Source organism: Eublepharis macularius, chromosome 9 (assembly GCF_028583425.1).
Source record: "Eublepharis macularius isolate TG4126 chromosome 9, MPM_Emac_v1.0, whole genome shotgun sequence".
Classification (NCBI taxonomy): Eukaryota; Metazoa; Chordata; class Lepidosauria; order Squamata; family Eublepharidae; genus Eublepharis; species Eublepharis macularius.
This window is the reverse complement of record NC_072798.1, coordinates 56,372,086-56,390,255: the sequence shown is the minus strand read 5'-3', so window position 1 is coordinate 56,390,255 and position 18,170 is coordinate 56,372,086. Positions and strand designations below refer to the sequence as shown.

Genomic DNA, 18,170 nt, shown 5'->3' with positions numbered 1-18,170 from the left:
CTGTTGTCTCAGGAGCCCATGCCAGGCACTAAGGCAGAATTCCTCATCACCAGGGGCAGAGAGGGCCCTCATTCGTTCCGCTTCTCATCTCGTGACCACAAACAGCCCCCCAAGTAAGTCTAAGATCCTTGAATATCATACAACCACATTAAAGAAAACACCTGCTTTGTTCTAAATAACTTTTAATCTCTAGCAGACCAGTAAAGAGGGTGGAGAACAAAGGACTCCCTCCACAATGTTGTTTATGCTAATTTTGAAACTTAAATGCTGTTCAGCCCATGAGGGGGGAAAGCCTTTTCAACATTAAAAAAAAAACACAAGCAAAATTAAAACTGCTTCCAAAATTTACAGTCTGGGGCTTGATTGAATCAAGGGTTTGAATCAATTCTTTGGAGGTCAGGGGTGCCCACTCTTTAAATTTTGTATTACATCACTGGAAGTATCATAACAATAATCATAATAATATGAAGTTTTTGTTATAGAAACTTTTTGCCTGCTTTCCTTTTTCTTTTCAGTACCTGAAGTTCCTCCACAAAATGTAGCCTACAAGAACATCTCTTCTACAGAAATAGAGTTATCATTTCTTCCACCATCTGTTCCCAATGGGATTATACGGTATTATACTATATATCTCAGAGAGTCTGACGGAACTGAGGAAAGGATCATTAACATCACTCATGTGTCGCTGAATATTACAGGTGATGATCAGAATATACAATTTAGAAATGGACTGTGTCCTTAGTTGCTTATGTTTGCCACTCCTTTTTATATAAAGCACAACTCCTTTATTTATTTAAAATATTTTATCCCATCTTTTGACTAGTCCACAAGCTTGTTTACAGATTATAAGGGAAATACTATTACAATATAACAAACAAAATAATCAACATTTCAGATAAGCCTCATGCAGACCCAACACCATAATAAGAGCTAGCAGCATACTGATATCCCATATTTTATAAAATTCCGTTAGATTCCAAATAATATATTTTATGTTAGGGAGAAATTGATAGAATCTTGAATAATATGTTTTGAAATGCATGGCGAAATGCTGTATTTTTTCGAGTGGCCATCCTGACAAAATCTACCACTCATGCATGTAATGAAATTACTTATTTAATAATAATATAATAACCTTGTGCTTATATTCCGCTCTTCTGGACAGATAAGTGCAACACCCAGAGTGCTTTACAAAGTCAATGTCATTATTATCCCCACAGACACCCTGTGAGATAGGTGGGGCTGAGAGAGCTGTGATTGATCCAAGGTCACTAAGCTGGCTTCAAGTGGAGGAGTGGGGAATCAAACCTGGTTCTCCAGATTAGAGTACTACTGCTCTTAACCACTACACCAAACTGGCTCTCAATTTAATTTGAAATTAAACAGTCATAATTCCTTGGTCAGTGGCTTAATTGTAACATTTTATGTTTCAATGCCATTAACTATTGCAGTAGTCAGCGCTATAAAAAAGAAAAACAAAGAAGGTGCTTTTCATGAAATCTGTAGCCCTTTTCTGGAGTGCTTTAATGACGATAAATGCACATGAAATTGAGTCATCCCCCCCGCCACCTTTAGTTTGTTTTTTGTGGGATTTTTTTTTGTTCTGTCACTTTTCTTGGTACTTTTCTGGAGTACATATGCATTTGAATATAATAATCTATAGGTAAATATTGCTGCATTTTTGTCAGGTGTTACTAAGTCAAACCAAAAGGGGCTATCGAAACTGCTCACCCACCCAAGCTTGCCAGGAACACAAATGAGCACTGATGCAGTAAACAAAATTCTTCACACAATGTTCACAAAAATAATTTTAAAGTGAATTTAAATTCACTTAAAAATTATTTTTGTGAACATTGTGTGAAGAATTTTGTTTACTGCATCAGTGCTCATTTGTGTTCCAGGTGTTACTAAGTGGCTGTCAGGGTAGGTTTGCTGGCATATTATCAGATATGTTAATGTCTGTAAATCTGAGCATGTCATTCAGGGGGCAGGGAAAACCTATTTTATGATTACATATAAATCTCACATATTTTGTGGCCGTTCTGTTTTTGAAAGTTTCTCAGTAAATAATTATTAATCAAACTCAACTATTGTATTTTAAAAAGACAGTGTCATTTAAACATTTGCTAATATAAAATTTGCTAACTACGTTTGTTTTTTCTTAACTTTGCCCTTACTTGGATAAGTTTTTCAAAGGCACCAGTCCAGAAAAGTTGGTTATGTTTAAAGCCTGACCTGTTAATGAATATATTGTAAAATAGCAAAGACTGGAAATTGTTCAATCTTTATGTAATAGTTTTCTTATTATAACCATGATTTCAAAAGAATTTTTCAGAACCCAATATTGAACTGATCACACATTACATATAGTGATCACAAGCACAAATGCATTATAATGTATTTAATATAATATTCTTTATTAAGGTTTGAAAATATATACAAACTATACAGTGGAGGTGTCAGCAAGCACTTTAAAGGGTGAAGGTGCTCGCAGTGAGCCACTGAACATACTCACTGACGAAGATGGTAAGTCTTACCTTATTGTACAATTGCAGATTATATCTATATTGCATTGTGTAGGGAAGCCTCTGAATTAATTGGCTGCACTGGTTACAGGGCATGGAATTTTTCCAACTTTTCTATTCCTTAGGGGGAAATGCTGTGAGAATGCTAGCAGTCAACCTTCTGAGAAAAAAGGGAAAGTTGATACAGAGCCCATAAGGCTAGGAATTGCTTGCTATTGTGACAGTTTGCAGACTTAGAAGATGTCCCAGTTGGAGTAGAACTATTAAATCACTAAATAAATATATTATTATTAATATTAAATTAAATATTAAATATAGTCTATTAAATATAGGCTGTTGATATTTGAACAGCCCTCAACTAACCCAAATTAAGTGTAGAAAAACATATGAAAAGCAGGAGGCAGTGATATGAAAGGACAAGCTAATAAACAAAAAGTATTTACAGTGCATCACATTATAAACTTTTTTGCAAGTACACACTGTTCTAGAGTCATACCAAATGTTTCACAGATTGAATAAGAGCTAGCTTATGTTCTCAGTTTCCCAATTTCCATGCATGACTATAAGTATGACTTGATTTCCTAATATAATAAGATGCTGTTCTGTGTGATTTAAGACAAATATGACTACTTGACTAGGTATCTGTGTTTCATTATCAGCAAAATGATACAAAGTTCTGTCATTTCATTTAAATGAATATTTTTATCCTGATAGCTTTTTCAAACCTTGAAATCTTAAGTGATAATGAATTCTAAAGTGTTCTAGAGTTTTAAAAAGAGGTAAAGGAGCTTTTTTGTATTGAGTCAGATCAGTGGTCTAGAGATATTTTCCAATTACATTACCTAAATTCCTTTTAACGAAGGTATTGGGTAAATTAGCCTGAGACTTTTCACACGAGAAATAATCGCTCTATCATTGAACTACACTCTTAACTCCCTCCTGCATAGTATTATATCTATCTTGATTTGACTGAATTTTAATTGTTTTGAGCCATTGTATATTGTAAGACCTTTGTCTTGCTTAAATGTGTCATAAAGATAGGGCTTTTAAAAAATGAGTGAATAGATTTAAATGCTGAATTCTACATTTTTTCATCCTCCATCAGTGCCATCCTCATCAATTTTCCCATTCATGGGAGCTTTATATAATTATTTCCAGTCTTTTTGGTCCTTGGGGGACTCTATTTTATATGGGCTCACACCTATAAAGTTCCTGCTTTTATTGCAAAGAAAAAATGACAACAATGTACTCAGACAGTAGGTGAATCACTGTGACACACCCATTACTCTGTTCTTCCATGAAATATTGTTTTCCATCAAATCACAGAAACAGATGTCTTAACATCACCATGCAAAATTATTCTTTATCACCTCACTACAAAAAAATTGTTCTGGTTATAATGCTAATTTGTAGGCTAAAAGACTCTTTTCCAGATATATTTTTACCTGTCTCTGAAATCATAGCCACTTGACTAGATGTTGCCTCCTCACTTTACAGCTCCTACTTCTCCTCCTCAGTTGCTCACAGTAAAGCAGTTGTCCGGTGTCATTGTAAAGTTGTCATGGAAACCACCCCTGGAGCCTAATGGAATTATCCTATATTACACAGTTTATGTCTGGTAAGATTTATCTGGAAATGGTTCTGGAGAAAAATATTTATCTGACATTTATTAGGAGTGTATGTTTTCCCCCTCTCTACAATCTTTCTTAATTATATATTTGCTATGAATTATTAGCACATCAGTTTAAATAATTTTTCGTTTATACATTTAAATTGAATTTTTGAAAGGGGGTAAGTGTAGAGAACAATACTTGTTAGCAAGATTTTTTTTCTGGGGAAAGAGGTAGTGGAACTGTCACCAGGGGCAACTTCCAGTGGGAGGTGGCAACCCTGTCACCACATGTGCGTGCACGTGCGTTCCAGGAAGTGATGTCATCACACACGGCGCGGCTGCTCCCCCACTGAATTTTTTGCACTTCCTTTCCGTATTATCCACCAATCAAAAGTAAAATCACAATACAAGACAGGAACTACATTATATTGCTTTGCTAGCCCCTGAAAAACTAGCTTTTTGAAAACTAGCTCGCCTCTCCAACGCTTACCTGGTAGCCCTCTGCTGTGGGCCTGGCCAGCTGTCTCCCCAGGCAGCCTGGAATGCTGAAGGAGCTGGTATGGCTGAATCACAACATTGGGCGGTGGCACAAAGTGGCACCTGCGCACACAGCTGAGCTGAGCTGCAGCCTGGGTCCTCCGCCACTCCACCCAGAAAGGCCGGGCAAGCATGCGCAAGGCACCATCAGGCCATGGCCTGGAGTGGAGCGTGCGCATGCAGCCCAGCTGAGCCACACACCAGCCCTGTGCAGCATGGACTGGAAGGGCTGCAGAGCAGGCGATCACACAGCTCACGGCTCAGCTCATCCCCCACACACACCGAGAGGGGGTGAAGGCTGAGGGTGCCCTGATGGGCCCAGCTTGGGGACCGGAGGCGGGCGCCCCAACCTGCTTCCCTGACAGAGCAGAGGGGGGAGGCACCTGGCATGGGCTAACACACCATTGACCCACCCTCCCGCCATGTATGCTCCCCCTCCGTAGGAGCAGGCTTACCAGGAGGATCCAGAAAAAGTGTCCTGCAATAAATCCACCTTCCAAAATGGTCATTTTCTCCAGGGGAACTGATATCTGTCTGGAGATCGGGGGGAGCGCCTCCAGTCACATGGAGAATCTCAAGAGATGCCAGAACGCCGTTCCATGGCGTTCCAGTTGAAAAAAAGCCCTGCTTGTTAGCTTCTAAAGTATTTTTGGAAGCAGGGTAGAACCAACATATTCTGATTGTGTCTAAAATACTTATCCTCTGTTCTTTACAGAGACTCAAACCAAATAGGTGTTACTTCTTACCATGGGCATGGAGAATCTTGACACAGATTATTCTAACTTTTGTACTCTCTGTAGTCATTAATGCCAAACCTAGATCTCATACACACTCAAACCAGTCAAATGTAAAAAGGTTGCTAATTCCATACTGATATTCTTTTAAAACTGGTGAGATTTATTGTCTGTAACTTTGGCTAGTCAATAATCTCACTTCTGGACTGTCTTCAGAGGCAGCCCCACATAGAACACATTACATTACTCTAACCATGATGGATGACTGTGGATGACTGTGGCAAAGTCAAACTTCAAGGGAGGGCTGCAGCATGGATGACTGTGGCAAAGTCAAACTTCAAGGGAGGGCTGCAGCTGATGCACCAACTGAAATTGGTTAAAAGTGCTACGTGTCACATATGAAACTTGAATCACCATCTGTAGGCATGGATCAAAGAGCACTTCCAAGTGAAAACTTCTGTCCAGCACAAACTGACACCTCAGTCCTGGAAATAATGGTAAAATATGTTAAAAGCATTTAAAGTGATTTTTAGAGCTCATTAATAGTGCTGATGCTAGCATGGTGTAGTGGTTAGAACTTCAGACTAGCATGTGAGAAACCCCAGGTGAGAAACTACTCGGCTGTGGAAATGCTGAGTGACCTATGGCCCTCTCCCTCTCTCTCAGCCAAACCCTGTGAAGTTTAAACATCTAAATAAATAAATATACTTACTAGAAAAAGCAACAATAATACTAAATTTTAAAAGTTGCAGTTAATTGTTATACCTTTTAAATCGTATTAGGGAAGATTTCTGTTTGTGAAGGATTCACTGAACAGTTTTGTCTATCCTGCTTTTAACCTTAGGACACTATGGTCAGTCTACATTTACATACTACTTTAAAAATGGAACTTAACGCCAAAATAAAGCACAGTACCAGCTAGTAAGTTTTAGAGGTGTTTTTTTAAAGCAGCTCTGCTAAATAGGCAACCAGCCAATTCTTCTATATCTAATCTCTTGCAGGAGCTTTACTAAGCAGAGACATCACTTAGGCCCAAACTACACATTACATTTTACTTGTGATTCTTACAGGGACTTACAACCAGATGGGAGCAGCAAGTTCCCCTACGGCAACACAATTTGGAAGATCCTTAGGAGGACAGTTTGGATTGGGGCTGTGGTATAGGGAGAGGGCCCCTGCCTCCCCCACACACTGTTTTCCTAACCCAAAACAGCCTCAGGGGTGTTATTTGTCACATTGGAGGATATACATGCCATGATCCTGATCCAAATCTGTGGCACTTCTAAATTGAGTTCCATGGTGAACTCACAGCTGGTGTCCTGCAGCATGTCCCTCTTGGGACCACACATGAAACATGACTTGTAGCCTGGCCCTTCGAGGGAGTATATGTGGGTCCGACAGCAAACAAGATGCAGTATGGAAGTTCCTAATCAGTTACCTTTGCTATTGCTGGCTTATATTTCTGTTAGGGGATTCTTCCAGTTATAACAGGTGGTAGATGCTTTGCTACTTAGTTTGACCCTGACTGCTGCAGAACCATGAGGCAAGTGGCTCTCAGTCCTGCCCTGGCGAACAATGATATCACAGTGATGTTGTTACCAAGAAGAGGCATTCTTGGCTTCATGTCTGATGACTGTTTCTTGCTACTATATTGACTACATGGAAGTCCTCTTCAGCAAAGTCCTTTTCTCCCTATATTTTCCTTCTAGTTTCTCTTGTGAATCAGTGGTTAATTATCAGATCTTTTTCCTGTCAGAAGGTGGGGAGGAGGCATAAAAACTTTGTTTAAACTTTGTAGCAAGCCAAAATCATTTTTCATAATTTATTTCACTTTATGATCATAAAAGCACAACTATGGAATAATGATCAAATGTTAAAGAGCAGTGAGTCTGGCAAAATATAAAACCCATGCTTAGGCTTTTCTACCTCAGCAAGGGGTGAGGAGAACAGGAAGTAATTAATTATGCTGAAAAAAGGACAGTAGTCCTGGAAAGCCTCAGTAGCACTTCGACTGTTCCCATGAAATGTTAAAGAAAAAATTGGTAGTAAAAAGCGGTTCAATAAGAGATGGGAAAAATAACCAGGAAGATACTGAACTGCAGCAGGTCCCAACAGTCTTGTTTAGACTTTGCTGTACAGCTGAGTGGATGACTTTCAGCAATTTCAGTCTAAATATTTGACTGTGGTCAGATCAGTCAATTGATAATATTTAAATGGTCAGTTAATTGGCATGCTAGCCCTAATTGTAAGGGTAATGTACTTCAGGTATAGAAGATCAGCAGCTGTTCACTCTTATGAAACTTATAAAATGCATTATGTGGAGAATTGTCTTTTAGATTCTATTAAGATATTCTGCTATTTTAATACATATTATTTATAACATTTTCCCTTAGGAATATAATGTCAAACAGAAGCATAAATGTAACAGAAACATCATTAGAGATCACAGATCTTGAAAATAACAATGAATATAGTATTTATGTGACAGCAAGTACTAGATTTGGAGATGGGAACATAAAGAGTAACATGACTAGCTTCAAAACCTCTGAAGGACGTAAGTATTACATTGCATTGATCCTAGGAGATTAGAATGAAATGCAGGGATTTGGTTGATTGATAATTGTTGTCGCTGTATGCAATAAATAAAAAAGACTTTAATGGAGATTACTTAAAGTAAAGTGGGATAATTCAGTAATGAAAACACCACACATTTCTACTGCTGCACAAAGTACTCATTCTGTAGTATGGCCTAGACATGAATGAGTTTTTCTATAGTGAGCAAAACTGAACACATGAAGTAGCCTTATTCTGAATCAGACCCTTCGTCCATCAAGGTCAATTTTTGCCTAACCAGACTGGGGGTGGTTCTCCAGGGTCTATCACATCATCTTTTAACTGGAGATGCCAGAGATTGAACCTGGGACCTTCTGTATGCCAAGCTCTACTGTTGAGCCACAGACCCTCCCTTGTGTTTTGCCAATATTTTAGATAATGTGTCCATGCTTCCCTAAGCCCCACACTGTTCTGTATTTCCAAATAATTGCGCTGATTCTTGCCTGTGGCCACATTCTTTCTTCACTGGATCATAAATGTGAAATAATATACCTCAATTTGAGTTTCCAACCTTACCCTCTAATAATTGCTAGGTAAGAAAAACACTTGCTTTGTATAAATACTAAATTGTTAAAATGTTTTTCAGCTCCAAGTGACCCACCTAAAAATGTCCGGTATATAAATCTTACCTCCTCATCAATACGCATTTTCTGGAATCCTCCTCAAAAGCCCAATGGGATCATACGGTTTTATTCAGTTTACTACAAAAATGATTCAGACACTTACGTACAGGTAAATGTTTCTGTTCTTATTTTCTCACCATCTCCAAAAGTTATTCATTCCTTTTGTTACTTTAACATTCCATGAACGAAATAAAACAAGGGTCTAAGAAATGCCACTCTTTTGCACTTCCATTTAGTTATGAGAAATTTTTGAGCACAATAATAAGGAAAATAAAATACTATTTAGTCTTTACCATGAAAGTTTTAATCTGAACATTAAAATAAATGTGATCGTTACCCATTACATCATTTAGAGATCTTACAAAGAATATTGTAACTGCTTGAATATCCCAAGGAGGTCAGCAAAAGGGACAACAAGCACAGAATATGATACATAGTTGAGGAATGCTTCATCAACATTTTAACTTTATGAATAATTTGCACATTGATATTATTAATATAGTCTATCTCTTGTCAAGGAAAATTGATTTGTGCATGGATACAGGAGCTAAGAGAGCACCTGCTTTTCAGTTTAAAAAGTAGTTTCTTTTTTCAGAAGTTGGAGTTGTTCCAGAGAAAACTTAAAATAAATGTTTATAAAATTGATTTGGAGAAAGAAGACATACCCAAATTTCCCCTTGTGTCATAACACTAGAATTCAGTTTTATGACTTCTAACACGGGTTAGTGTTACAGGTTCTAGTAAGTGTTTAATTCTGCCTGTTTAGGATTTATACTAATTTAACTTTCTTTGGATTGTGTTCTTTATATAGCACAATTATGAGTATCAGACTATACCTCCATACTAAGGCACAAGTGTAAGTGCTAGATTGGCCCTGTAACCCAGTTGTGATGTTATCTGTATGTTAATGGTGAAGAGTAAGTTCATAAATCCATTTCAACAATAAAGAGAGTAGGCCCACATCACAATCTCAAATAGAAAAACAAGGACCCATACACATCTACCTACTCACGCAGTCTCACTAAAATCTGCTAGGATGGGGTCAGCATCTCTAAATTTTAATAAAATCTTTTCTGCTTCTCAGATTCGTTTATTTTAGATAAGGTTCCCTCTAGTGGACGAATAAAAATTTACAAACAAATAGCTAGGACTCAATAACTCATTTAGAAACAGAAATTGCAAGAAGAGAACCCACAAGGATGGAAGGAACACGGACCTAATCTCCCTCTGTATCTCCTCCCCACACTGTTTTCCTCCAGCCCCCATATAATCTCCTTTCCCCCTGATTCCTTCTCTCCTTCCCATCCACCAACCTACCCTGCACCTCTAGTCTTCAGCTATATTTATTATTTAATTTATTTATACCTTATCTTGCCTTATTTCTTTATACCTTATCTTTATAAGAGTCCCATGGCACAGAGTGGTAAGCTGCAGTACTGCAGCCCAAGCTCTGCTCACAACGAGTCACAACCTGAGTTCAATCCTGGCGGAAGCCAGGTTCAGGTAGCTGGCTCAAGGTTGACTCAGCATTCCATCCTTCCGAGGTCGGTAAAATGAGTACACAGTTTCCTGGGGGTAAAGTGTAGATGACTGGGAAAGGCAATGGCAAACCACCCCATAAAAAAGTCTGCCAAGAAAACGTTGTGATGTGACATCCCCCATGGATCTGTAATGGGTCAGTAATGACTTGGTGCTTACCATTTTTATATACCTTATCTTCATCCCCAGAGGGATCCAAAGCAGCTTATACAGTTATCCTATCCTCCATTTTATACCAACCTTGTGAAGTAGGTTATACTGAAAGTGAGTAAGTGGCCCATGGTCACCATTCATGGTAGACTGAGGATTCAAACCTGAGCCTCTCAGGTCTTGGTCTGATAGTCTTACCATTACACCATACTCTCTTTCATACAGTGGCTGCTGTTGAATAGTAGTAAGTTGCCAGGTGGTAATCACTGGCGCTGTCTGCAAGTTCTGTAGTATCAAGTTACCTGGTGGTATTGCTGGCCCTAGCCCTGATGTCCTGTCTCCACTCCCCTTTACTGACAGAAATGAAGGCTTGAAAGCTGGAAATATTGTTATGGTTGCCAAGGTTACCCCCCCCCCATGTCATTTTTTTCATATGTCAGGGCTCGGTTTTGGGCCCAGTACTTTTCAATATTTTTATCAAAGATCTGGATGAAGGGGTAAACGGGCTACTCATTAAATTTGCTGATGATGCCAAATTGGGAGGCATGGCAAACACCCAAGAAGATAGAGTTAAAATTCAGCAAGACTTGAACACTCTGGAGAAGTGGGCGGTTGTGAACAGGATGCAATTCAACATAGATAAGTGCATAGTATTTTATCTGGGCCACAAAAATGTGAAGTACAAATACAGGATGGGGGATACACTTCTGGGTGGTACTAAAATATTGTTTAACTTAAGCCAGTGGGAATATTGATTTCAGTATAGAATTTCATTGAAGGATAGGGAATGAGGTCATGATCCTTTTATGATACGAAGAAAGAGATGAACTCAAATCTCTGCACATTGCACAACCTTTGGGCTTGTCACTCTTCTCTCAGGCTGTAAGGTAAAAAGGATAATTATGTTTGATCACCCGAGTCCCTTGGAATAAGGTAGATATAAATTGGCCTTGGATATACTTTAAGAAAGGCTAATTATAAATCTGATAAATAAATGAGATAAAGTATACATAGTCCATATGAGTATACTAAGTTCTGATCTGACACAAAACCAAAGTATCAAATAGGTTTGGGTGAAAGCTTTGGATGATAAACTGTCATTAGTCAGTATGACAACTAGTCTTATTTCTGATGTGGGCAAATAAAAAGCTTTATTTTTAATTTAAAAGTGTGTTTTAGAAACTGACCATGGAAGTTCAACATTTAGAGCTTTTTGTGTCTATTCCCCCTTGTTCTTTGGCATTACTCCTCCAAAATCTTTACCACCCCCCATATGTATTATTTAACTATTCTATGCTATTGCAGAGCTTTTTTATTTGCAAGATTGAATAGTTTTAAAAGGAAGATTTTTGAGTATGCCTTATTCTGACAGAATTTGCCCTTGCGGTCTCAATAGGATTGATACATCCTTGCATATCCTGCTTGAATGCAGTTTGTATAGGAATATCATAGACTACTATATTAAGCCACTTATTACTGTTGAAGGCTTTCATGGCCAGAGAACGATGGTTGTTGTGGATTTTCCGGGCTGTATAGCTGTGGTCTTGGCGTTGTAGTTCCTGACGTTTCGCCAGCAGCTGTGGCTGGCATCTTCAGAGGTGTAGCACCAAAAGACAGAGATCTCTCAGTGTCACAGTGTGGAGAAGAAGTTGGCAGGTAATTTATATCTACTCAGGAAGGTAGGGTCCCTACCAACTCAACCCTACCAACCCAACCCCACCCCTCCTGAGTAGATATAAATTACCTGCCAACTTCTTTTCCACACTGTGACACTGAGAGATCTCTGTCTTTTGGTGCTACACCTCTGAAGATGCCAGCCACAGCTGCTGGCGAAACGTCAGGAACTACAACGCCAAGACCACGGCTATACAGCCCGGAAAATCCACAACAACCACTTATTACTGATCAATTATCCCCCTGCATCTCAGAAACACTGTTTTATTTGTTGAGAGATAATGATCCTAAGACACTTTGGCAGTACTAATAAACTTTCTGCTGCTCAAGATGTGTTAATTGGGTTTCTAAGGGAACAAAAGGAAAGAAAATAATCTCTCCAACGAAAGAATCCCTCAGATCAGAAGCAAACTCACAGTATTGTTATTAACAGCAGCCCTATTCCTAAGTGGCAAGAAGTTGGAAGTGGGAAAAAACACTCACCAGCTGGTATAAAAATTGGGGAAATCATCATAACAGACCTGATTACAATGCAATTGAAAACGATGGAAAATCTCTTATTAAACCTCAGATTGCTTAATAAAGTTGTTCTCTTTTATTTCATGTGCAGAATCAGTGAAAGAATGTGGTATGACCATCTAAATTTAAAACAAAATATTTATTTACTTCATTTATACCCCATGTTTCTCCACAATAGGTACCCAAAGCCGCTTTCATTTTTCCCTTCCTCCATTTTATCCTTACAACAACACTGTGAGGTACATTATGATTAGAGTGAATGTGTAATTGACCCAAAATCATCCAGTGAGCTTCTATAGCAGGTGGGGATTTGAACCTGGCTCTCCCAAACTCTAACCACTATGGAACACTGGCGGGTTTGGGGGTGGTGGTGGCTGCTGTTGAACAATAGCCAGCATCAGGGCCTGAGTGAGTCATGAAAATCATGAACTGAGGTAACTAGGGAGCTCACCAAGAATTTAGAAGTAATATGAGAAGATAATACCTCAAAGAAGAGTTCTTAGGTCCATAGTTTAGTGTGCACATATTCCTAAATTTGTATCTGTAGAGCTAGAAGCCCTTTTCCTGGGTTTGAGGGAACATTGAATTGACTCAGAATAACGGATTGACTCAGAATAATGTAGCTTTTATGTTCATATAAACCAGAAAATTTAAAAATAGAAATATGAAAAGGAAATATGTATATATGTTACATTCAATAAAAACGTATGAAGAAAACAACGAAGAGTTTTTTGCCTTTTGATTTAGTTCAGGTGGTAAGAATTTTGGTTCAGTTAAGTCCAGCCCTGTCACCAAGCAATCAGTCCCTTGTTCAATGCACATTTGTTATATTGCCTGTATGTATTTATGTGAGTATATAGTTTACAGAGAGATACTAATTTGATTTTAACACTTAATCAATTGAATATTGAAGTCTCTGTGTTAATATTTCTCCCCAGAATTTTACCAGTTATGCTATCGAGAGTGGTGTTGACAATACAACATTGTCTACAGTATTAAACAACTTAGCAAAATGGAGTCACTATGTCCTTTGGTTAACTGCAAACACAGCCTTTGGAAACGGAAACCAAACCAGTGAAATAATACATGTGTACACAGATCAAGATAGTATGTACACATTTTTTTCATTCTGAAAATGCATTTTGTAGAACTTTTATAAATTATTCTGCTTGAAAGATTTCTGTTCAGTGGTTACAACAGAAGTCGGTGTGTCAGAAGAACCACCATAATGTTGTTTTTTAAAGGGACTTACTATATTGTGGTAATTCTCCATCCTTACCCCTTAGAACAGGATTTACTGCATTCCTTCGACAAGGGATCAAGACAGATGTACATTCATCAACCTTAGGGCACAGTAGAACTGGCTATGTTTGAGGGACAGATTGACATCAGATTCATTCTGATATGAACCCGACCTCTGCATTCCACACTGCACCTGTTTTCAGCCTGCAGTAGTCCCCCAACTATCTGCAGATGTTCAATAATTATATTTATATTCTTTCTGTCCTTCTCTGAGGTGTAGCCTATAGGAAGTGTGTAGCGCAGATTTCTTTCATTGCATTATTGCTGCTTCTTCTATTCTTAATCTCTTTAAAAATGGAGGAGCAAAAAGAGCAGGAAGCACCAGTACATATGGGCCATTTATTTATTTGTTTATTTGTAGTCCCCTGATCTAGCTTTTCAACCATTGATTTAGGATAAATATTTTTAGACCTCCATTTTTCTTTATTTTCATAATTATTACCTGAATGTAGAGGCAATCTGATTTTTACTATAAATTGTGATCCTACTCATGCAAGGAAAGCTCATTAAAACTGACAAAGCTTCTGCTCAGGACTGGAGTAAAAGGAGTAGAAGATCTTCTGGTTTTCACTGGTCTCTACAAACGGAGCTCACCCAACTCACTGGTGGGCCACATTGCAGCAGGGAGGTGAGGCGAGGTGGAGGGCCTGCTGCTGAGGTAGTGCCGTGGCTGCCATTACTGAGTGGGGAGGCCTCGTAGGATCCCACATTCTGCTGGGCACCCTGACAGGGCACACGGATAAAGGGAGGGAGCAGAGGCTGGCTGCTGGGCTCACAGCCTTACCTGATGCCATTCTGTCTGGGAGAAGCGATGAGACGGTCACCTGCCTTCCCACTCTGTGATTGCCAGCTTCAGCTGGAGTTGCCCGTCACAACTTTCTGCATGGTTTTTGGGGCATTGGGCTGGATCCACTTTTGTGAGTTTGCCCTGGCTGGGTGGCTCAGCTATTTTGGGGTCCCCTTAAGGGATCTGGGCAGAAACTGAAAGATATGAGCCCATGTCAGGAGCTGTTGGCAGGGAGACACCAGGGCTGAGCCCAGGATAGGGGTTATACGTCCTGCCATCTGATGTGTTGTACCCAGTAGGCATGCTGAGGGGTGTGCCTTCAAATAGCAGGCAGGTCATTCAGTTTCGTGGATCAGTGCCCTATGCTGCGCCAATGCTCTAATGGCTGTAATCAATAAAGTTGTGGCCAAATTTTCTCCCAAAGCACGTGTAAGCATCTTATTTGCCCCACCACACAAGCTTCACACATGCTGGTACAGCTGCAATATCTCACTCTCATTTTCACCCTGATGTCCCCAGAAATGTATCTTTAATTCTCCTAAGTGCACATCTTCCTTATAGGATGAAAACAAATATCAGTTATTTGAGATGGGTGTGTGTGCAGCAGTGGTTCAGGTTCAGAGTATATTCTGTAAGAGCCAGGCTGCCTAAGCAAGTAAATTACAGGGAGAAGTTGTGCTAGATAGTTCCACTTTACAGGGCATTTGAAGGATGAGATATTTAAGTCTTCCCCATATACAAAAACCTAGTGAATGATGAAAATTAAAATATCAGTTAGAAGACTAGATTACAGAATCCTCTTTGTAACATGCTAGTTTTCTGTGCTTGGAGAGATTCACTTAAATGTGGGGGAACATTCCAATGTGCTTTGATCTCACTTTCTGATTAGAAACATGTTCACACACACTAGAAACATTGTATTTGCTTGCTTTTAATGATTGCATATATGACTAGAAAGTTTTTCTGTGGTTATTTGAGAAACTGTATTCAAAGAATGACTATTCTCAAACATTGTATGGAAGTGATTTCTAGCAAAATAGGCGAAACAACTTTCATGTGTAGCATTTGATACTGAAGTTTTAGCTGTATGTAGACTAGAGTATATACTGTTTATATGCAGATATTTTAACCTTTGTTCACTCATGCTACAGTTCCTGGTGGACCTATTGAAAATTTAACCTATCAAAACATTTCATCTACTGCTGTAAATGTAAGCTGGTTGCCCCCAGCCCAGCCAAATGGAATAGTCTTCTACAATGTTTCTCTGACAATGCAGGATGCTCAAATGGACCGTGAGAGTCTGTTACTCATTTTGCATGATACAAGTGTAGTTTTTGATAGGCTGGAAAAGTATACTAGTTACCTTCTGAAAATTGCTCCAGCAACAGAAAAAGGACTATCTGAAATGCATGATGCTACCCTTCACATCAGAACTGAAGAAGATGGTATGTCATTTTTGTGTTTAGATTTGTTTTTTCTCAAACTTGAACAGCATATGATTTAAATTGTTATAGCATGAAATATACTATATACTGGGGGTGTTTTTTTTAAAATGCTTGTAGCCCTGAGAGTTGTATAGATGGTTTAAAGTGAGAGAGAAACAATGCTACAGAATCAGAAACCAGAAAGCAATTAAAAAAGATGTCCAAGTGATTTTTAGATCTTTGTATTGAAACTGAGTACAATATTGTATGTTTTAAAATAGCAATTTCAGAATAAAATTTTTGTAGCATTGCATGATCTGGAAAATAAGTCACATAAATTACTTGTAGCAAGAGAAAATTAGCTTCAGTGTCTGACAGCACGATCCTGGGGCGGGGGGAGTGCCGGGAAGCTGACTAGGAGTTACAATGGCATATCTTGGGCTTATGCAGTTGTAAACCCCACTTATGATGGTGCAGCGTTTGGGCGCCACTCTGCCCGGATTCCCTGCCAGCACCCAGCCACTGTGGCCAGGCATGGGTGGATCTGTGGCATAAATCCTGGCACCAGCGGGCCAGAGGGTGTAAGCTAGGGCTTCTGAATGCCTCCAGCAGTGGGGAAACTTATGCCACAAAAAATGGTGGTGTAGCTCATCTGCACCCATCGTAGAGGAAAACTTGCTTCCCCTCCCATGTTCAGCCCAGCCGAAATGGCCCAGAGGAACGTAAATTGCCAACTACAGCCTCCCCCCAAATACCGGCCTCAACAGTTGAGTCTAAGGGGGGCTGCCCCTGCCAGCATCATGGCCCATTCCTGCTGAAGAGGCAGCCACTCGAGGAAGTTGCCTTGGATGGGTTGGGGATGCTCATGCCCCATGTCAGGGCTGCCTGCAGACTCCCTTGTCTACACTTCTCCCTCGTCAGGCAGAGGAGACAGCACAGCCGTGGGTTGGGGTGGCCATGTGTTGAAGTTTGAAACTCCCCAGTGTTTATGACCATGCAACCTTGGACTGTTTCCCTCACAGGATCAGAGCTCCATGCAGCCACGACAGCAGCAGCAACCAAATGGTCTGGTGCATTTGAAGAGCACTCTCTCACTGGTGGGGGAGGGGAGCATTCATCATCTGCTTGCTGGCAGCACCTGTGATGGAGCCACTGTCCCCTTTGGGGCCATGGTCAATCATCCGAGGTGCAGCAGACCTGGCCATGGCTCGTGAAAGACCGAGTTTGTCACCCTTGCCACATGTTTCCTGTTTCCCTTTTAGGCAGGCTGCAATCTGTCAGGGAGGCCAGGGAGCATGGCTGTTTCTGCCCCTGGTAATCCTCCATGACTGCCTTTCCAGCCCAGCTCAATGAGTGGGTCCCCATGCATCCTGAGACTCAACTGTTCTCCTGAGAAAGCTGCGCAAGGAATGGCTCCCCTGGCGCTGAGAGCAGCTTGCCCAGGCACAGTTGCCATCTCCGACAAGGGGAGTGGACAACCAGTATCCAGCCAGCCTCCTCACATTTGGCAGCTCAATAAAGTCTGTGCTGTATACCAACTCTCTCCCTCTCTGCCTATTTGCCTGCAGCTGGCAGTGGCTCCATGTCCCTCCGTGGCCCAACCCCACCACATTGCTTACCTCCCTATAGGGCTGCCCCTTTGCACATGCCAGAGGACTGTCTCTGGCTCCAAGCTGGTAAGGACGGGGTGGCCCCAAAGATGTTCTGCTGCAAAACAGATTAGCAGCCGAGCTTCCCACATACCTCCTTCTTCCTGACGCGGGAACTAGGGAGTGTGCTCTTCTGGCTGGACTTCACAGTGCCTCACCCGCCAACGGAGCTCACTTGTGAAAATCCTCAGGGAGCAGATGAGCAGTGCCACAGGAACATGGGCGGCAAGGTGGGCCTCAGGATTGCGCTGCCAGTCATTGTGTATTTCTGATGTTAGCCTCCCTTCTGACCAAGTTACTCGTTACTGCTTTAGCAAAATGTTAAGATTTTTTAAAAAAACCCAAACAATCTTAATCGTATTTTGATGTAATATACCTTAATTTTTTTTATTTAATTAGCCCTAGTTACGAAATATACTAGCGCACAATACTGTTGTCAAGGGTTTCTGTATTTAAAACGCTGAAGAAAGTGAGCTTTTATA

The 18,170-nt window shown here is 40.1% G+C and overlaps 1 protein-coding gene across 1 annotated transcript in view; it reads left to right on the top strand.

Annotated features, from left to right (window-relative positions):
* PTPRQ (protein tyrosine phosphatase receptor type Q) overlaps window positions 1–18,170 on the top strand; it is a 197,034-nt gene that overhangs the window by 87,048 nt on the left and 91,816 nt on the right. The window contains exons 23-29 of the mRNA XM_054989033.1: window positions 516–698; window positions 2,425–2,526; window positions 4,023–4,143; window positions 7,802–7,962; window positions 8,608–8,753; window positions 13,465–13,633; window positions 15,767–16,060. Of these exons, the coding sequence (XP_054845008.1) occupies window positions 516–698; window positions 2,425–2,526; window positions 4,023–4,143; window positions 7,802–7,962; window positions 8,608–8,753; window positions 13,465–13,633; window positions 15,767–16,060 (1,176 nt within the window). The remainder of the gene's footprint in view (window positions 1–515; window positions 699–2,424; window positions 2,527–4,022; window positions 4,144–7,801; window positions 7,963–8,607; window positions 8,754–13,464; window positions 13,634–15,766; window positions 16,061–18,170) is intronic.